Consider the following 16,169-nt stretch of genomic DNA (forward strand, 5'->3'; position numbering starts at 1 on the left):
TAACCATGACTTGTGTAAAGCTCACCTCACTCTATTTATACCCCTAGTGATCACTCATACTGCAGCCACCAAACCCTTTTCTCTCCTCTCCCCAGACCCTCCACCCTCTACTCCTCCCCCTTTTCAAAACACAGCAGAAAATGTAATAAATGGAGAAGAAATACCCAAAGATTGAATTAAGTCTCCCCTTCAGCTTGTTAGATTATTTTAACCTAACAAGCTGAAGGGGGAGACTTAATTAAGGTTAATTAAATGAGGGTGGGAGTTAAACCAGTTTCCTTAACTTTTGTAAAAGTACAAATGATCAATTCTAAGTTCAAGACACAACCAAACATGTTGTAAGAGAATACAAGATGACAAATCATGTAAGAAAGGATTTGTAACTCCAGACATTCAAGTATTCAGACCCTTCCCACAGACCCGGCATGTATGGAAGAACATCTCTTAATTGCTTCATGACACAAGACGGAACTAGAAAAAATGGATAGCGGGCCAAGATTTAACACATTAAACATAATTAACAATAGCTAATTGAAGAATGTAGGGTAAAAATTAAGAGGGGCAAATACAATACTCCACTTGTCCCTATAGCCAAAACAATCTAATCTATTAGGGAACCGCCCCATTCTTTACACAACTTGTTCCGTTTCTGGTATTAAAACTTGAAAGGACTCTGCAGTGTAAGATTAAGGTTAGTCAGCTCTTGAACCACTCAAGTTGGTCCATATAGCAATTCCACTTGTCCCTATAGCCAAAACAATCACCACTATTGCCATGACTTGATCTTTTGTCCTTGATACTCCATGCATATCCCTGTTATCAAAAGGGGTGGTCAAATATTTGTACACAAATCAAAGCATCACAACTAAAAATGGTGAGATAAAGATCATAGAATATTGGTAGGATACCTTAGAATGAGTGCTGCAGGGAAGATAAATGAGAGGCAAACAATAGTTGTGGACCCCAAGAACTGAAAAAAATACCAGATATTTGGGATTGCCACAGCCACAAAGTATGTAAGAAACAGCAAAATGAGTGTGAGTGACACAAATCTTGGGGTGTCTAAAGCCAGGGCACGCTTATTCTTCTTTGAGAACAATAGTTCATCAATGTTGGCCCTCAAGGAATAGTTCATGATGGGGAACACAAGTGCAAGATGGAGTGCATAGCTTAATCTAACAATGTCATTGAGGAATCTACCAGCACTTGACTTGGAGTTTTGGTCAAAGTTTACTAACACATCAGGCATGATGGAGTCTCCAAACAATAGGTAACCAAAGAAGCCAATTGCAAAGTAAATGGCCACACAGATCATCAATGAAATCCTCACAGCCAAACCCATATCTGCTTGTTTTCCTAGCTCTGCTCTAATTGGATGAACTGCATCAAATCATATGTAATGTAAGTTAATCACAAATATCTTATTTCAAGTAATAATTGTTTACAATTTCTAACATGTTTGGATCAGCTTATTTTTTTCCCCTGAATCAATTATGACACAAGGAAGCTACTAAAGAAGCTTATCTCTAGAATTGCCTTTGTCTTTAGATTCCATTGCAGAAGAATATCCGACTGCTATTCATCCAATAACCGAATGTGCTAAAAGAATGTGTTGAATTCTTGTAATTATACAAATAATTTCAATTGGTATAATTATAAAATTGGAATTGATGGGCTAGTTAATTGATGCTAAGTGAATGTTTCTAAGTGCATAATTGTATGATATAGTCATATATAGGGAGTGTTATATACTAACCATTGACATGGAATCCGAAACCTGTGACAAACACTGGAACAGTGGTGAAAAGGTCAAGGACAGTGACTTGAGAGAAATCAGGGAGTATCCTCAGTGATTCAGTTTTGCCGGACCATAATGCAGCAAACGCCATTGCTGAGCATATTGCAACAAACACCAATGCTAGTAGGATTGATATTGCAGAACTATACCTCAGTGAATCTGTACATTTCATTAGCCAAATGGGGTTGATATTAAGATGAATACTTTAATATGCAAATTGAAGAAAAGAAAACTGCTTAGGTAGTACTTAGTAGCACTGACCAACACGCCGCAACAAAACTAGTGGAAGCATTATGAAGATTGCAACTATGAGAAGAGCAAAAGCTCGAGAGGTCCACCAATGGATGCCAAACCATTCTTGTAAAATACCCAAGTGTGTGACTCCTTTCGACTCGTTTCCACACAACACATCACCTACCAAAACAAAGGCAGTGAATTCAGTCAATTTTATATTTACACAAGATTACAATATTGATAATCTCTCTCCTTAGTCCTTCCACACTCAAATTTAAATTGATCACTTTGCTAATACTACCAATAACATTCAAATCTAACTTCCTTCATTATTTAATGAGAATTACAATGATGCAGTTTGTAAAGAATTGTAAAGAATAATTACAATGATGCAGTTTACAATCAATAATGCTTGTTACTCAAGGACCATCTCATGTGTAGGATGGGGTGCACTATACATTAGTGTTGTGTGATGAGGCTTTCTTGATAAAAGAAAGATTTTGATCTGTTTTAAACTGCACAAATGATCTATTATAAGTTATAACACTCTTACACTACACTAGTAACTCATTGAGTTTAGTTTCTAACTAATATAATAATACCATAATCATATACTTTCTCATTATCTTCAGTAAATTCAATATTAATTAGGAAATGTGATGTAAAAAATTATGATTACAATTAGTATTTGCTTGCTTATCGATAAAAAACAATTAGTATTTGCTCACACTAAATACACCCGTAGGGAGATAGAATATAAGAAAGAAAAAAAGTAAGAGAAATAAATAAAAAATAATGAAAATAAGATGAAAGAGAATGTGAATATATCAAAATCCGAAAATCATTCAGAATTGCATTTTTTTTTTCGATGAATCGCATGTTTTCCATTGCAGATGCGCTTTTGACTCCAAATGTCTTTTTTTTTCTGGTCAAAGACTCCAAATGCTTATCTTTTGTTTTTGTCAATGACTCACAATGCTTATCTTTTTTTTTTGGGGGTAGGAAATGTTTATCCAAACATGCAAATAAATGATAAATCGGTCATCATCGTGGCCCCATCCAACCATACCCACCTATTAGGCCCAACTAAACTAGCAACGTTTATGACAAAACAACAGTTTGACAAAAACAAAATTGACAGCTCAAAATTTTTTTTTTGAACTATTGACAGCTCAAAATTGGAATGTGATAAACGAGTTTTCCATTTTAAATGAGGATAAATGAAAATGATTAAATGAATTTTAGATATTTACGCAAACATCCCATGATACCCAAAAGTGGGAGAAAAAAAATAATGAATATTATATATGATAGAAAAAATGAGATAAAGAGAAAAATGATGTAAATGAACGGTTTGTATATTGAGCGTCTAAATGACCATATAATAATTACTTTAGTCTTACGAATCACTATCACTGATGTCTGATCCACCTGATTTAATCCAAATTTTTCTGGGTGATTTAGGGATAATTATTTGAGTATCACTTGAGGATTTATTTGGGGTGTGAATTAGCCCAAATATGCTTTGAAAAACTCTACTAAGTTCAATGTGAACTAGAAGTTAAACATTTTGCCTAAAATCAACATGAGAAAACATCAACAAGGAACAGAAAACTGCGACAAACATTGACGTGAATTACTTTATATAGAATATAGATTGATGGTGAAGAAGATAAACTCACCAAGAATAATCAAATAGATGATAAGGATTCCCAGATTGGTAATGATGACGCACATCTTAACACCAAACGATCCTACGGACCCAAATGACTCCCCCACCATACCGGCGTAGGTAGTGGCCTCGCCGGAGCTCGTGTACCGTAACATAAACTCCACCGTGACATCTGTTATCAGCGCCACCAGCACGATCACCGCGAACCCCGGAATTATGCCCAGCACCTTCATCGTCGCCGGAACCGACATGATCCCGGCACCCACCATGGTGGTTGATATGTTGAACACCGCGCCGGAGATGGACCCATTTTGCGGATTCGGTTCTTCCGGGGAATGCTCCGGGTCCGGTTGTATGAGAGGGGTGACGGTGCTGGTCATTGAGGCAAGGGTGGTTTTGGGTGTTGGATCATGAATGTTGTTGATGTGGACAGAACATCGTTCTTATCTTGTTTTTGTCATGGTTCATACAATCATAGACATAAAGTGATTGATAAGAAATTATTAGACATGCTAGCCATTTGCCAAAATTATTGTATAAATTAAAGGCTTAATCCTCAAATTAGTCCCTGTCTTTGTTTCGCCGTCTGAACCAGGTCCCTGACCGGAAAAATTTGTGGCATCAATCCCTCTTGTTCAAAAATGTTTGGAGCCAGTCCTCGCCGGAGCTCCGAGCTCCGGCGAGGGATGAAGTGGCATGCTGACTGTTTAAATAAAGGTGACGTGGCACTTAAAAAAATAAAAAAAATAAAAAAATAATATAACTTAATATAATAAACACATAATTAACCTAATTAAACTTAATCTGATCCTAATTCTAAACCTAAACTAAAATAACTAAACATTCCTAATTCCCCAACTAATTACCCCAATTCCTCAATTCATCTACATGTCAGAAATTAGGGTTCATACCCATTTCCCCAATTCCCCAACCAATTACCCCAATTCTTCTCTTCCTGAATCTGGTTCCTCTTCTCTTCTCCTTTTAAAGACATGGAAATGGCGCTGTTTGACACAACCCCTGAGTGTGACAGAGACCTCGTCACGTGGAACTCCATTCTCGCTGCTTATGCCCGCGCCGAAGAACTCGACGGGGAGAAAACTCAAGAGGGTTTTCGCCTCTTCCACCTTCTTCGTCAATCCGTGGCGCTTACCACCAGTCATACCATGGCCCCTCTCTTCAAGATGTGCCTCTTCTCTGGTTCTTTCTCTGCTTCCGAGACGCTGCACGGTTACGCTGTCAAGATTGGGTTGCAATGGGATGTGTTTGTGGCTGGGGCTTTGGTGAATATCTATGCCAAGTTTCGACAGATTAGAGATGCCTGTGTGCTATTTGATAGGATGCCTCTGAGGGATGTGGTGCTCTGGAACGTGATGTTGAAGGCCTATGTGGAAATGGGGTTTGGGGATGAAGCGTTGCGCCTCTTCTCCGCGTTTCACCGAAGTGGGCTGCGTCCCGATGGCGTCAGTGTCCGAACTCTTCTAATGGGGTTTGGTCAAAAAACTGTTTTTGAAAAGCAGTTGAATCAGGTTCGAGCTTATGCCAGTAAGTTGTTTCTTTGTGATGATGAGTCGGATGTCATTGTGTGGAACAAGACCTTGTCTCAATATCTCCAAGCAGGAGAACCTTGGGAAGTTGTTGATTTTTTTAAAGACATGGTCAAATCACGTGTCCCAGACATGGAAATGGGTATGAACCCGATTCAGGAAGAGAAGAATTGGGGTAATTGGTTGGGGAATTGGGGAAGGGTATGAACCCTAATTTCTGACCTGTTGATAAATTGAGGAATTGGGGTAATTGGTTGGGGAATTAGGAATGTTTAGTTATTTTAGTTTAGGTTTAGAATTAGGATCAGATTAAGTTAATTAGGTTAATTATGTGTTTATCATATTAAGTTATATTATTTTTTTATTTTTTTTATTTTTTTAAGTGCCACGTCACCTTTATTTAAACAGTCAGCATGCCACTTCATCCCTCGCCGGAGCTCCGAGCTCCGGCGAGGACTGGCTCCAAACATTTTTGAACAAGAGGGATTGATGTCACAAATTTTTCCGGTCAGGGACCTGGTTCAGACGGCGAAACAAAGACAGGGACTAATTTGAGGATTAAGCCTAAATTAAATATATAAATTTGTTTTCCTTGTGCGTCAAATTCAATTGTGATTTCAAATTGATTAAGTTTTTTTTTTTCTTTTCAACAAATTGATTTTTTTTTTCAAACATATAAACTACTTGATCTGGACCAAGATCTTACAACCTGGCCCAAAGTCATAAGGTCGACCTAGGGCAACTAAGGCCCAACTTCACAATTAAGATGCGGGTTAGATTAGGAAAGCGAAACTTTCATTGTTCTAATCAGCTGACTTAACCACAATAATTAGGTTATTAGAATCATCGACAAGCTGTTGTAATTAGGGTTAAAATGTTATAAGCCTTGTGGTCATTTAGTTATATCATGTTAGCAAGCGGTTAACTCCTAGCAATTGAACAGGTGTGGATGACCATACATATATAAGGTTTTCTCTCGGTGAAACAAAACTAGACTATTCAGTATTCATTACTCTCATATTTCTCTTCATAGATTATGTGTCTATCTTAGGGATCAGAGTGTCTTTTGCATACTAGATTACTACTTACTCAAAGATCTCCTTGTTGACTAGACTATGCATTCAATGAAGATCAATTAGTCTTGTCGGTGGGATCTAATAAAGATATTCTCATCATGGATACAATTTTCATGGAAATTAAGTGGGTCTCAAAATCCCAAATTCTGAAATTGTGAGAATTCTTTCTTAACATGAAGAGGAAATTGCACAAAACATTTTGAGTCATGACTTTTTAACCTTATAATGTTTAGGAGGGAGGTTTCTAAGACCATTTACAATGGTTTGTTTAAATTACACACTCTCAACACCACTTTTTCTCTTCCCAACACTCCACATCATCTTCTTTCTCCAATTCAACACTCTCTCAACAATTACCCACTCCAATGGTTTTCATTCAACACCCTACCCCACCACTTTTTTATTTCATATTTTTATTTAATTTTATATTTTTGTTTTTATTATTTATATAAAATTACAATTATTGTTTTAAATTAAATTAAAACAATAAACACTTAACAGTTTAATTTTTTTTTTGGATTTGGATCTTGATAATTGTTGGGATTTTGGTAGTTATATGGGTAGTTAGAAGAATTCTGGGTGTTGAAATGGTGATTGTTGGGATCAATTTCAAAACAAGGGTTAATAGAAAGATAATAAGATGGTGAGAGAGATAATAAGATGGTGAAAAATTTGGTTTTTTTTTTCTGTGTTCAAATCAAACGAACCAAGTCTCTATTTATAGAGGAAAAAAATTATGAATTTTGGTTAAAAAAAATTCAATTTTTTTTTTCAACAAGATAATTTAGTTTAAAATTTTTAAAAACAAAAAATCTGACGGACCAATCAGGTCACGCCACGCGTCCCACCATCAATCTCCACTCAGATTCTCTCCTCACGTGTCCTGTCTGCGCGTGTCTCTCACGCGCCTGACCTCCACCATTCAGAAGCCGCCACGTGGCACCGAGCACCCCTCTAAACTTTGTTGAACACTCTCAATATCTCACTCCTCCACCTCATCCTCAACAACCACTACAAACTCTCAACAACTCTCAACATCTCTCTCAACTCACCATTGCATATGGTCTAAGTCGATTCACATGAAATAAATTCAAGTGCGGGCTCACTTTCTCTCTTTAAGAAAATAACATTGAGGCTTTTGTTGAAATGGAAAGTGCAGCTTCACCTTGTCACTACCACACAAAACCCACCACCACCATCATCTTCATAGCCTTAGTTTCTCGCCATTACCAACATTAACCAAACCGAACCACCAGAAGATCCAAATCCTCCAAACAACCACCACCAACACCAAGATTGAAACCCAAGATGTAAAATATATACTATCACACGCATAAAAAATTATATTAATTAAAAATTATACTCGATTATGTTGAGACTGACTAGACACAGAAACAACATAATTTAAATTTTTTTCGATAAAGATTAAAATTGAAATATTTCTCTAAATACACATTTATACAACTTACTCACTCTAGTGAGATGAACCAAATTTGATTAATTATTGAAAGAAAAAAAAGCATAATATATTTTTTTGAAACTAAAAAAAACATAATTAAGTCTTAATTTAATAATTAATTGAAATAAAAGCATAGTTTGCTTGCTTGACCGAAATAACCGAAAGAGCGCAATAAGGGACAACCGAGTGAAACCATTTTCGGAGAAAAAGAACCAAAATTTGACAACAATTCTCTTCTCTGTGAAACGAAAACAAACATCGTTTCGTTGTGTTCTGTTCTGTTCTATTGCGCCTTCATTCCCTGATTCAAATCATCTTTGTGCGTGTAAATTTGCATGATCGAAACAGCAAATAGCGAATCGAATTGATCGATTTTTCTTGCATTGGTTGAAAACATGGGCGATCAGTTAGCTAAGGCGGAGGATTTCTTGAACAAGGCGGAGAAGAAGCTCAGCGGTTGGGGTTTGTTTGGCTCCAAATTTGAGGATGCTGCTGAGCTTTTCGATAAATCGGCTAATTCCTTCAAGCTCGCCAAATCATGTAATGTTTTCTTCAATTCATTGATCAAATTGCGTTTTGTATGAGGTTAATTGTGAATTTGTGACCATCGTTGAATGTAGTTGTTGTTGTTGGATGAGGTTATGGGGATGAATTTGATAATTTGTTTTTAGGTTTTGTGAAATTGTGTTTGGATTATTATAGCTTTTGAATTTTGATTGTGATGAATGATCATGATGGTGAATTGGTGATGATGATGATGATATTTCAGGGGATAAAGCAGGATCAACCTACATCAAGTTGGCGAATTGTCATTTAAAGGTGACTCCTTTTTTTCTGGGGGGATTTTTTATTTTTTTTTTGGTTTCTCTCTCTCTTTTTCCTAACCCTGTAATGGTGTCTTTTGATTCTAGTTGGAAAGCAAGCATGAAGCTGCTCAAGCTTTTGTTGATGCTGCACATTGCTATAAAAAAACCAATATAAATGGTATGTATATATGTATTACTATCGGTGTTGCTACTCCGCTATTTTCCGCTTTAAGAGGCTGGAAATAGCGGATTTTTGGCTTACCACTGTAGTCTGCGATCTGCGATTAACAACACTGTTACTATCCATGCACCATGCATGTATGTGTCTGGGTATAAGTATATGCTTATTTACATGCACTAGGATTCATTTCTGGTAATATGCTATGCACTTGGGCTGATAAGTGATTGATGGATGGTGTGAAATGTGAATTCATAACTTGTTGATTATTGTTTTGCCATCTTTGTTCTTTCACTCGTTTTTGAATTCTGATTACTGCTCTCAATGGTCCTAGTGCCTCCTTGAAGCGAGGTCAATTCCTTGTGGTCTTAGTGGTTTTATGTGTAAGTTATAATCCAAATCATATTCCTTTGTCCATGATCAGACATCAGATAATATTAAAAAACTTTTTTGTCTTGTTATTCAAGATTTCTGTCTGTAAAAATCAGATAAGTAGTATGGGTCCGTACCTTCATGTAGTCTAAAATTAAGTAGTATATATGTGTAAATAGTTGAAATCTAGGAAGCACCAACACTTTGAAAGAGTAGCAGTGTCGTGTTGTATCCATGCTGCGCACTCCACAGACACTTCTACTTGTATTTTACGATTTTTCCTACTTCTTTTGAACTTTTATGCCAATACAGATGGAAATGCCACAAGAATTTGGTAAATAATAGCATTTTATTATGTCCATCACTCGTGCTAGCTTTTAGATATTAATTCTCTCTTTGGATTTGAAAGGAATTTGTATTTTTATATTAATTTCATACTAATTGTGTCCATTGTATTACGGAGGTGTCATGTCCTATAATTTTCAGCATTTATCGTGTTCCTGTGTCCATGTCGTGTCGTATTTGTGTTACTTGCTTTTTAGGTTGAAATCCATCAGCCTTTTTTTATGGTGGTTATATGCTTACCACTTTTAAAGTGGAATTGATTATAAATCCAGGAAGCATGTGGTAGCATGCTATCTTTTGCATTAAGATGAAGACAATAGAACTTTTGATATTGAGCTTCTTTTTTCCCTGTTAATGCAGAGGCTGTGTCTTGTTTAGACCAAGCTGTAGATAATTTCTGTGAAATTGGAAGAATCTCTATGGCTGCTAGATATTTGAAGGTATATATCACTATAACTTCACTTTTTTTCTTAGTCTGATCGGTTAAATTAAATTTCTCGGATTACACGCTATTCTTCTTGGCCATCTTATCCTTTCTGAGGCATTCTGAGTACAGGAATCTCAATAAAACATGTCAAAATTGAGTTTTACTTTTGTGTACGCAGGAAATTGCTGACTTATATGAGTCCGAGCAGAATATTGCACAGGCCATTGTTTACTATGAAAAATCAGCTGATTTTTATGAAAGTGAAGAAGTGAACACTTCTGCGAACCAGTGCAAGCAAAAAGTTGCTCAGTTTGCTGCTCAGCTTGAACAGTAAGATTTTTCTATTTTCTGCTTCTTCCCTTTTTTGTCACTGTGAAGGCCTCAATGATAGTGCTTGAACATGGTTTTCTTCTCTCTATGTTGTTTCCTTACTAGTTTGATATATAATCTTAACAGAACAATAACATTTCATATGGTGTTAAAAGCATTAGATGCTTGCTGCATTTCATCTTATTCATATGTTGAAGGATATGGTGTTTTTAAATTAAAGCAGGAACTGCTAGAATAATGTCAAGAAAGAAATAATTTATTGCAGAAAAAAACTTTATCATAGCATTCCCTTTATGGTAAAATGAATGTGAACTGTTAACATTTTTATAATTGTCCAGATATCAGAAGTCAATTGTGATTTATGAAGATATAGCTCGCCAGTCTCTCAACAACAATTTGCTGAAGTATGGAGTTAAAGGACACCTTCTTAATGCCGGCATTTGCCAACTTTGTAAAGGGGATCATATTGCTATTACCAATGCATTAGAGCGATATCAGGTCTAGTGTCTTTTCTAGAATTTACATCTCGAGACTGTGATCATTGTCAGTTACTAAATTTCTTGGCTGTGTATTTGTTTTTGCAGGAACTGGATCCAACATTTTCAGGAACACGTGAATATAGACTTTTGGCGGTATGTTTCAAGCTGTGGAATTTCATTATAAAACACAACATGGGGACTTTTCAATAACTGCCTCCTCTATTATTATGCTCTTATTTGCATTTGATATTTATTCTAGCATATAATTATAGCATTATCCGATTCTGTATTCAGATATTTGCCAGATGATGTGCTAACTTTTAATACAAAAAATGGCAGGATATTGCTGCTGCTGTTGATGAAGAAGATCTTGAAAAGTTTACTGTTGTTCTCAAGGAGTTTGATAGCATGACTCCTCTGGTAAGCTCCAAATTATTGAAGAACGAGACAATCTTTAGATCTGTATTCTTATAGCCGAATACACATTATAATTGAATTGCCCAATTTACTTCAATTTAATATTATGTTTTCACTCATTTGTATCTGCTTCAAATTTCCCCTTGAAAAATGTGTAAACCTTTTAATTTAATTTCTAAGAGAGATACGTAGCAGGAGACTACTTTTAACTAGTTCATAACTTTCTCTCCCTTTCTAATTTGCTCAAATTCTATAATTGTGAAATATATAGTGATTGTAAAATATGGATCAGACATTTCATCAAATTCTGCAGTTTTATTTTGCGAAAAGAGATCTAGGAAAACTGAGTATCAATATTTTTGTCTTTGTAAATATGTAGAACTGTTGTGGCATGAACTCCTTGTTCCTGTCATTCCTCTTTTGCATTCCATAAATAGTTCTACTCTCAATATTTCATTCACATTGTCTATGCCCATGAATATTGTTCAGGACTCTTGGAAGACAACACTTCTCTTGCGGGTGAAGGAAAAGCTGAAAGCCAAAGAACTTGAGGAGGATGATCTTACATGAATTGAACCTGCCTTAGTCTTCTGTCTATTGGACTTCGTGTTTTGGTGATGTGTCCTACATTATGCTTGTATGTGCAGTTATTCATCTTTCATATTATTGTACTAATATGAAGTGTACTTGCTTTGGGTTTCGATTGATGTGGTCTTGTATGAATTCTTGAAATGAGTTTGTTGAGAGGTTAGAGTCCTACCTGATCCACTTTCATTGGATTAGCATGCCACGGCTACAGGGTGTTGTCAACTTATCATAAAAATATGTTATTATTAATAGCAGCTTATTTGGAAGGAGGATTAAAAACCTCCATCATTGATGGATCAATAGAATGTCTCAGGCTACTATTTACATTTAACCTGTGTCATTTTGATCCTTTCTGAATAATTGCATATGTGGAATGGAAGCAAGAGAGCTTCCATCATTATTGTTTTTATGGATCAGTGGGTTGGCCATTAGGTATGCAATATTTTTGTGTTGCTTTTGGGGTCCAAACGAGTTATTGTTTGCTGAGTTTTTTGGAAGAATATAAATTGAGGATTACTTGTAGCGCTAAAGACTGTAATTTACAGGACATCACTTGAGTATGTGTTTATCTGTTTTATTTTTGGAAAATGATCATGAAACGTCCACATAGTGTAAATGTCCAAGAGACACCCGGAGTGAGAAAATAAGAGATCAGAGAGAAGTAATTGATGTGACATATGTAAGGAGAGAGATGGATAGAAAAATGTGGTGTCTTTGTGTGGATGTACTATTTGTATGTTCAAGCATAATTTTGTTTATTTTTTAGAGGTCAAATAAGTTCTTGGTCCCGTAAAATGAACGAGATTTGTTTTTAGCCGTTCACTGGAGTAAAAGCTAGAAAAAGTGAAAAACATCCTTGCCTTGGGAAAACTAGTTGAGTTACCTGTGCAATGCACATGTGACTTTTGTTAAAATATTATCTAAAATTTGTGTAATATTATATTTCTTAACTTTTTATAATATTCAATTGCACAAATAGATAAATTTTGGTTAGAATTTTTTTTTGTGTAAAATTGTTCTCACAATTTTGATTCAAGTATGGTGAAAGTCAAAGGTCTATCTAAGAGTGCGGTTCGTAGGAGTTGAACTCTCGGTTCTAACCACCACTTGTTAGGAATATATATATTTGAAGTTGATTTTTTATGGATTTAACATATTAGTATTTCCTAAAAAAATAAGATGTTAATTGAGAAAAATCTCTTGGATGATTATTTTACGTAAGATATTTACATTTAAAATCATGATAATAAGGGTTAGTTCAGTACACTGTATATGTGCATGATATTATAAATTTATACAATACACATTATGAGTTTATCAATTGTTTGATGCTATATAGCATTGTATTGTATATACTTATCCATCAATCTACTCTTACACATTAAAATGAATAAGATTGTGATATAAACTACTACTTGCCACAACCACCACCAACTCCACTCCCATAATCATCACCACCATCCTTCACCACCGCTACCGCCGCCTTGCAACAATGCCACCGCCACCACTACCAACTCTACCACCACCCTCAACACCACCTCAACCACCCTCCACAAATGTCATAGTCACTACCATCACCACTGTACTGCCACCACCACCACTACCACTACCTCCACCACTATTACTACCACAAACACCACCCTTTGCAATCGCCACCGTCGTTGCCACCACTGTCGCCGCTATTGCCACCACCACTGCTCTACAACACTGCCATTATCGCTACCTCCACTACAACTACCAGAACCAACTTCATCACCCGCCATAAATTTCTTCCACCACCCTCCACCCCCATCGCCACTACTACCACCACCAACAACTATTGCAACACTGTCTCCACCCGTCGCCACCACTACCGTCGTTTTCTCCACCACTGCCCTTGTCACTGCCACTCCATTGCTACCACCACCACCACTCTATCACTTCCGCCACCACAAGTACAACCAACTCCACCGACCCCCGTACAATCGCCTCCACCACTATCATCGCCATCACCACTATCACTCTACCGCCACCGCCCACCTCCACTACCACTATTACTGCCACAGCTTTCACCCTTCATTGTCGCCACCGCCATCTCTACCACCACCACCACCCACACTCTTCACCACCATCCACCAAGCATATGATTGCATCAATTTAAACGATATGATAAGTAATACAGTGTATGCCCAAACATTGTATATTATTTAATTTTTATCAGTCCAGTACTATCAAACTTTATAATATATAATACACAACATACAAACGACCCCTAAAATAAATAACATCAAGGGTTTAGAATGATAAATTTACTTGGTAATTGCTTTCGTTATTATACATTTATAAAAAATTATACATATTTTCCTCATGTATAGACATATTTTGCTTTCAAAAAGAAAATTACAATATTATTTTTAAGAATGACTCTTATATTTCTCTTTTTTTTCATTGGAAATATAAAATAAATAGAATTAAATAAAAAAATATAAATAAATATATTTGCTAAGAATATGAATGGGGCAATAGGATCCCCCGATAAAACTCTTTTTTTTTTAAAGTAATAAAACTCAAAATCAAGTGATGGAGGAAATCGTCAACATCATAATTTAGTGGAGAATTCCCTACCTTGTATGATGACTGCGAAATCTTAGAAATGACCAAAGGTTATCTCTTCATAAACCAGCCTCATGTTTCATTTCACCAAATAAATGTTGAAAAGTCATAATATGAAGGCCGCAATGCACGGGTTACCAAAATCTTAAGGATGGTCAAAGGCCATTTCATTAACCAGCCTCATGTTTCATAACCAAATGGCGTAATGCATGGGTTACCTAACATGCATTTGGCTATAAAAGTTTGTAAAACCCAAACAATAAAACATAAGAACAATTAGCTAGAGAGAATGAAAGAAAAGCAGAGAAAAAAATATTGTTCAATTTCTAGATATAATTGAGTTGTAAGTGATTTTGCAAACCTCGTCTATATTTTTTTTCCAATACAATATCTGCAGCAGTTTGAAGACGTCGAACTTCGCTAATGCACTAGAATATTGTGAGAAGGATATGGTGACTACTAACATACAGTTTAAGAAACTTCCAGTCCTTGATATTAATCAAAACTCTCGATTTTTTTTAAAGCTATGGCCACCGATATATGGGATCTGGGCGACGCTTGTCTGAAGCATTATACCAATGTCACATTCGATTTGGCTTTCTTCAATGTTACATTGGTATAATTCCTTGGACAAGTACCGTTCAAATCCCATATTTCTATGACTTTAATTTTTAAAAAATTCGTGAGTCTTGATTTATATCAAGGACTGGAATGTATGTTATTAGTCATCAAATCCTTTCTCACAATTTGAGTTGGAAGGCTCCGGGTGGTTCCATTTCAGCCGCGAGGATTACAGTGAAGAGAATTATCTGGGGTTTGGTTCTCTGGCGTGGTGGCTTTGGTTGTGAGCAGTGTCTCTTGCTGCGGTGTGAGCAATAGTGACATGGGCTTGGCCGGATTGAGCTGTGTTTTGGTTGATGAAGCTGCTGGCTGTGGAGATGGGGTTTAGGCAGGTGATTTGAATTACGGAGGGTGTTTGTGGTGATTTGGAGGTCTGAGTTGAAGAAGGTTTCGGGTTCAAATGTCTGGGATTCTTCACTGAGTTTCATGGTGCAGGAACGGGTACTCAAACGAAGGTTATGGCAACCTAGCTCAAGAAGATTTATGATATTGTGATAAATAAGAGAATGTCATTTTTTTGAGTATTTTTTTATATTTTCTCTTTCTCTTGTTTATTTTCCAATCTTTAGAAATTATTTGTGATTTTTATGAATCCTACATTTCGAAGTACATAACTCATATGAAAGATTATATATATCAGCACTATTGCATATACCCATAGCCAAGAATTTGATTGGATGAACACTATATATTAGAAAAATCCTGAAGTAAAAGATAAAAATAAATATACTTGATGTTAGCTTTAAAACGTTGCTTCTATTGCTTAGAATTTCTGAAAAACATTTCCTCCTCTGCTTCTATACCTCTCCCAATCACTTCCTCTATTTTTCTTTTATGAATCATAAGCATGAAGAAGGTTCGTGTCTAATGCCGTCATTGAGAATGAGACGACGACTAGGTTATGACCGGGTTTTAACCGATGTGTTAAAGTAATTTATTTATTATATTATTTTTTTCATTTTTGATAAATGAGTCTATGTTTTAAAATTAGCTAAAATTAAATTAATTTAATTAAAATTAGTCTATTTAAATTAAAGCTATTGACTTTAACTTTTAGTAACAACTAGCAACAAGTACGTTACGTTCAAAAAAAACTAACAAGTACTTTCCTTTCTGAAAAAAAAAAACTATTTCATAGCAAGTGATGAATAATAAAAATCAAATAAATAGTTAAATTATTTATTATCTAAAAATTAGTATTTAAATTATAAAAGTGACATAAGTAGAG

The 16,169-nt window shown here is 35.8% G+C and overlaps 3 protein-coding genes across 3 annotated transcripts; 2 read left to right on the top strand and 1 right to left on the bottom strand.

Annotated features, from left to right (window-relative positions):
• Window positions 1-498: 498 nt before the first annotated feature.
• LOC130733535 (amino acid transporter AVT6C-like) lies at window positions 499-4,183 on the bottom strand. The gene is made up of 5 exons (XM_057585758.1): window positions 3,715-4,183; window positions 2,060-2,212; window positions 1,757-1,957; window positions 909-1,380; window positions 499-813 (listed from the first exon to the last, which is right to left on the bottom strand). Exons 1-5 carry the CDS (start codon window positions 4,082-4,084, stop codon window positions 693-695), a joined length of 1,317 nt encoding a protein of 438 aa, XP_057441741.1. The 5' UTR covers window positions 4,085-4,183; the 3' UTR covers window positions 499-692.
• A 513-nt stretch (window positions 4,184-4,696) lies between these two features.
• LOC130721840 (pentatricopeptide repeat-containing protein At4g33170-like) lies at window positions 4,697-5,458 on the top strand. The gene has a single exon (XM_057572452.1). It carries the CDS (start codon window positions 4,697-4,699, stop codon window positions 5,456-5,458), a length of 762 nt encoding a protein of 253 aa, XP_057428435.1.
• Window positions 5,459-7,936: 2,478 nt separating this feature from the next.
• LOC130733536 (alpha-soluble NSF attachment protein 2-like) lies at window positions 7,937-12,137 on the top strand. The gene is made up of 9 exons (XM_057585759.1): window positions 7,937-8,326; window positions 8,556-8,605; window positions 8,698-8,770; window positions 9,848-9,927; window positions 10,093-10,244; window positions 10,583-10,742; window positions 10,829-10,876; window positions 11,063-11,143; window positions 11,630-12,137. Exons 1-9 carry the CDS (start codon window positions 8,182-8,184, stop codon window positions 11,708-11,710), a joined length of 870 nt encoding a protein of 289 aa, XP_057441742.1. The 5' UTR covers window positions 7,937-8,181; the 3' UTR covers window positions 11,711-12,137.
• The last annotated feature ends 4,032 nt before the right edge of the window (window positions 12,138-16,169 follow it).

This window comes from Lotus japonicus, chromosome 1 (assembly GCF_012489685.1).
Source record: "Lotus japonicus ecotype B-129 chromosome 1, LjGifu_v1.2".
In the NCBI taxonomy this organism is placed as follows: domain Eukaryota; kingdom Viridiplantae; phylum Streptophyta; class Magnoliopsida; order Fabales; family Fabaceae; genus Lotus; species Lotus japonicus.

Coding starts and splice junctions, on each gene's coding strand:
- LOC130733535 (XM_057585758.1), bottom strand. CDS start 4,084: ATGACCAGCACCGTCACCCCTCTCATACAACCGGACCCGGAGCATTCC. Junction 2,213..3,714: donor CATCTATTTGATTATTCTTG/GTGAGTTTATCT, acceptor TTGTTTTGGTAG/GTGATGTGTTGTGTGGAAAC. Junction 814..908: donor CCTGCAGCACTCATTCTAAG/GTATCCTACCAA, acceptor TTTTGATAACAG/GGATATGCATGGAGTATCAA.
- LOC130721840 (XM_057572452.1), top strand. CDS start 4,697: ATGGAAATGGCGCTGTTTGACACAACCCCTGAGTGTGACAGAGACCTC.
- LOC130733536 (XM_057585759.1), top strand. CDS start 8,182: ATGGGCGATCAGTTAGCTAAGGCGGAGGATTTCTTGAACAAGGCGGAG. Junction 8,606..8,697: donor TGGCGAATTGTCATTTAAAG/GTGACTCCTTTT, acceptor TTTTGATTCTAG/TTGGAAAGCAAGCATGAAGC. Junction 10,877..11,062: donor GTGAATATAGACTTTTGGCG/GTATGTTTCAAG, acceptor AAAAAATGGCAG/GATATTGCTGCTGCTGTTGA.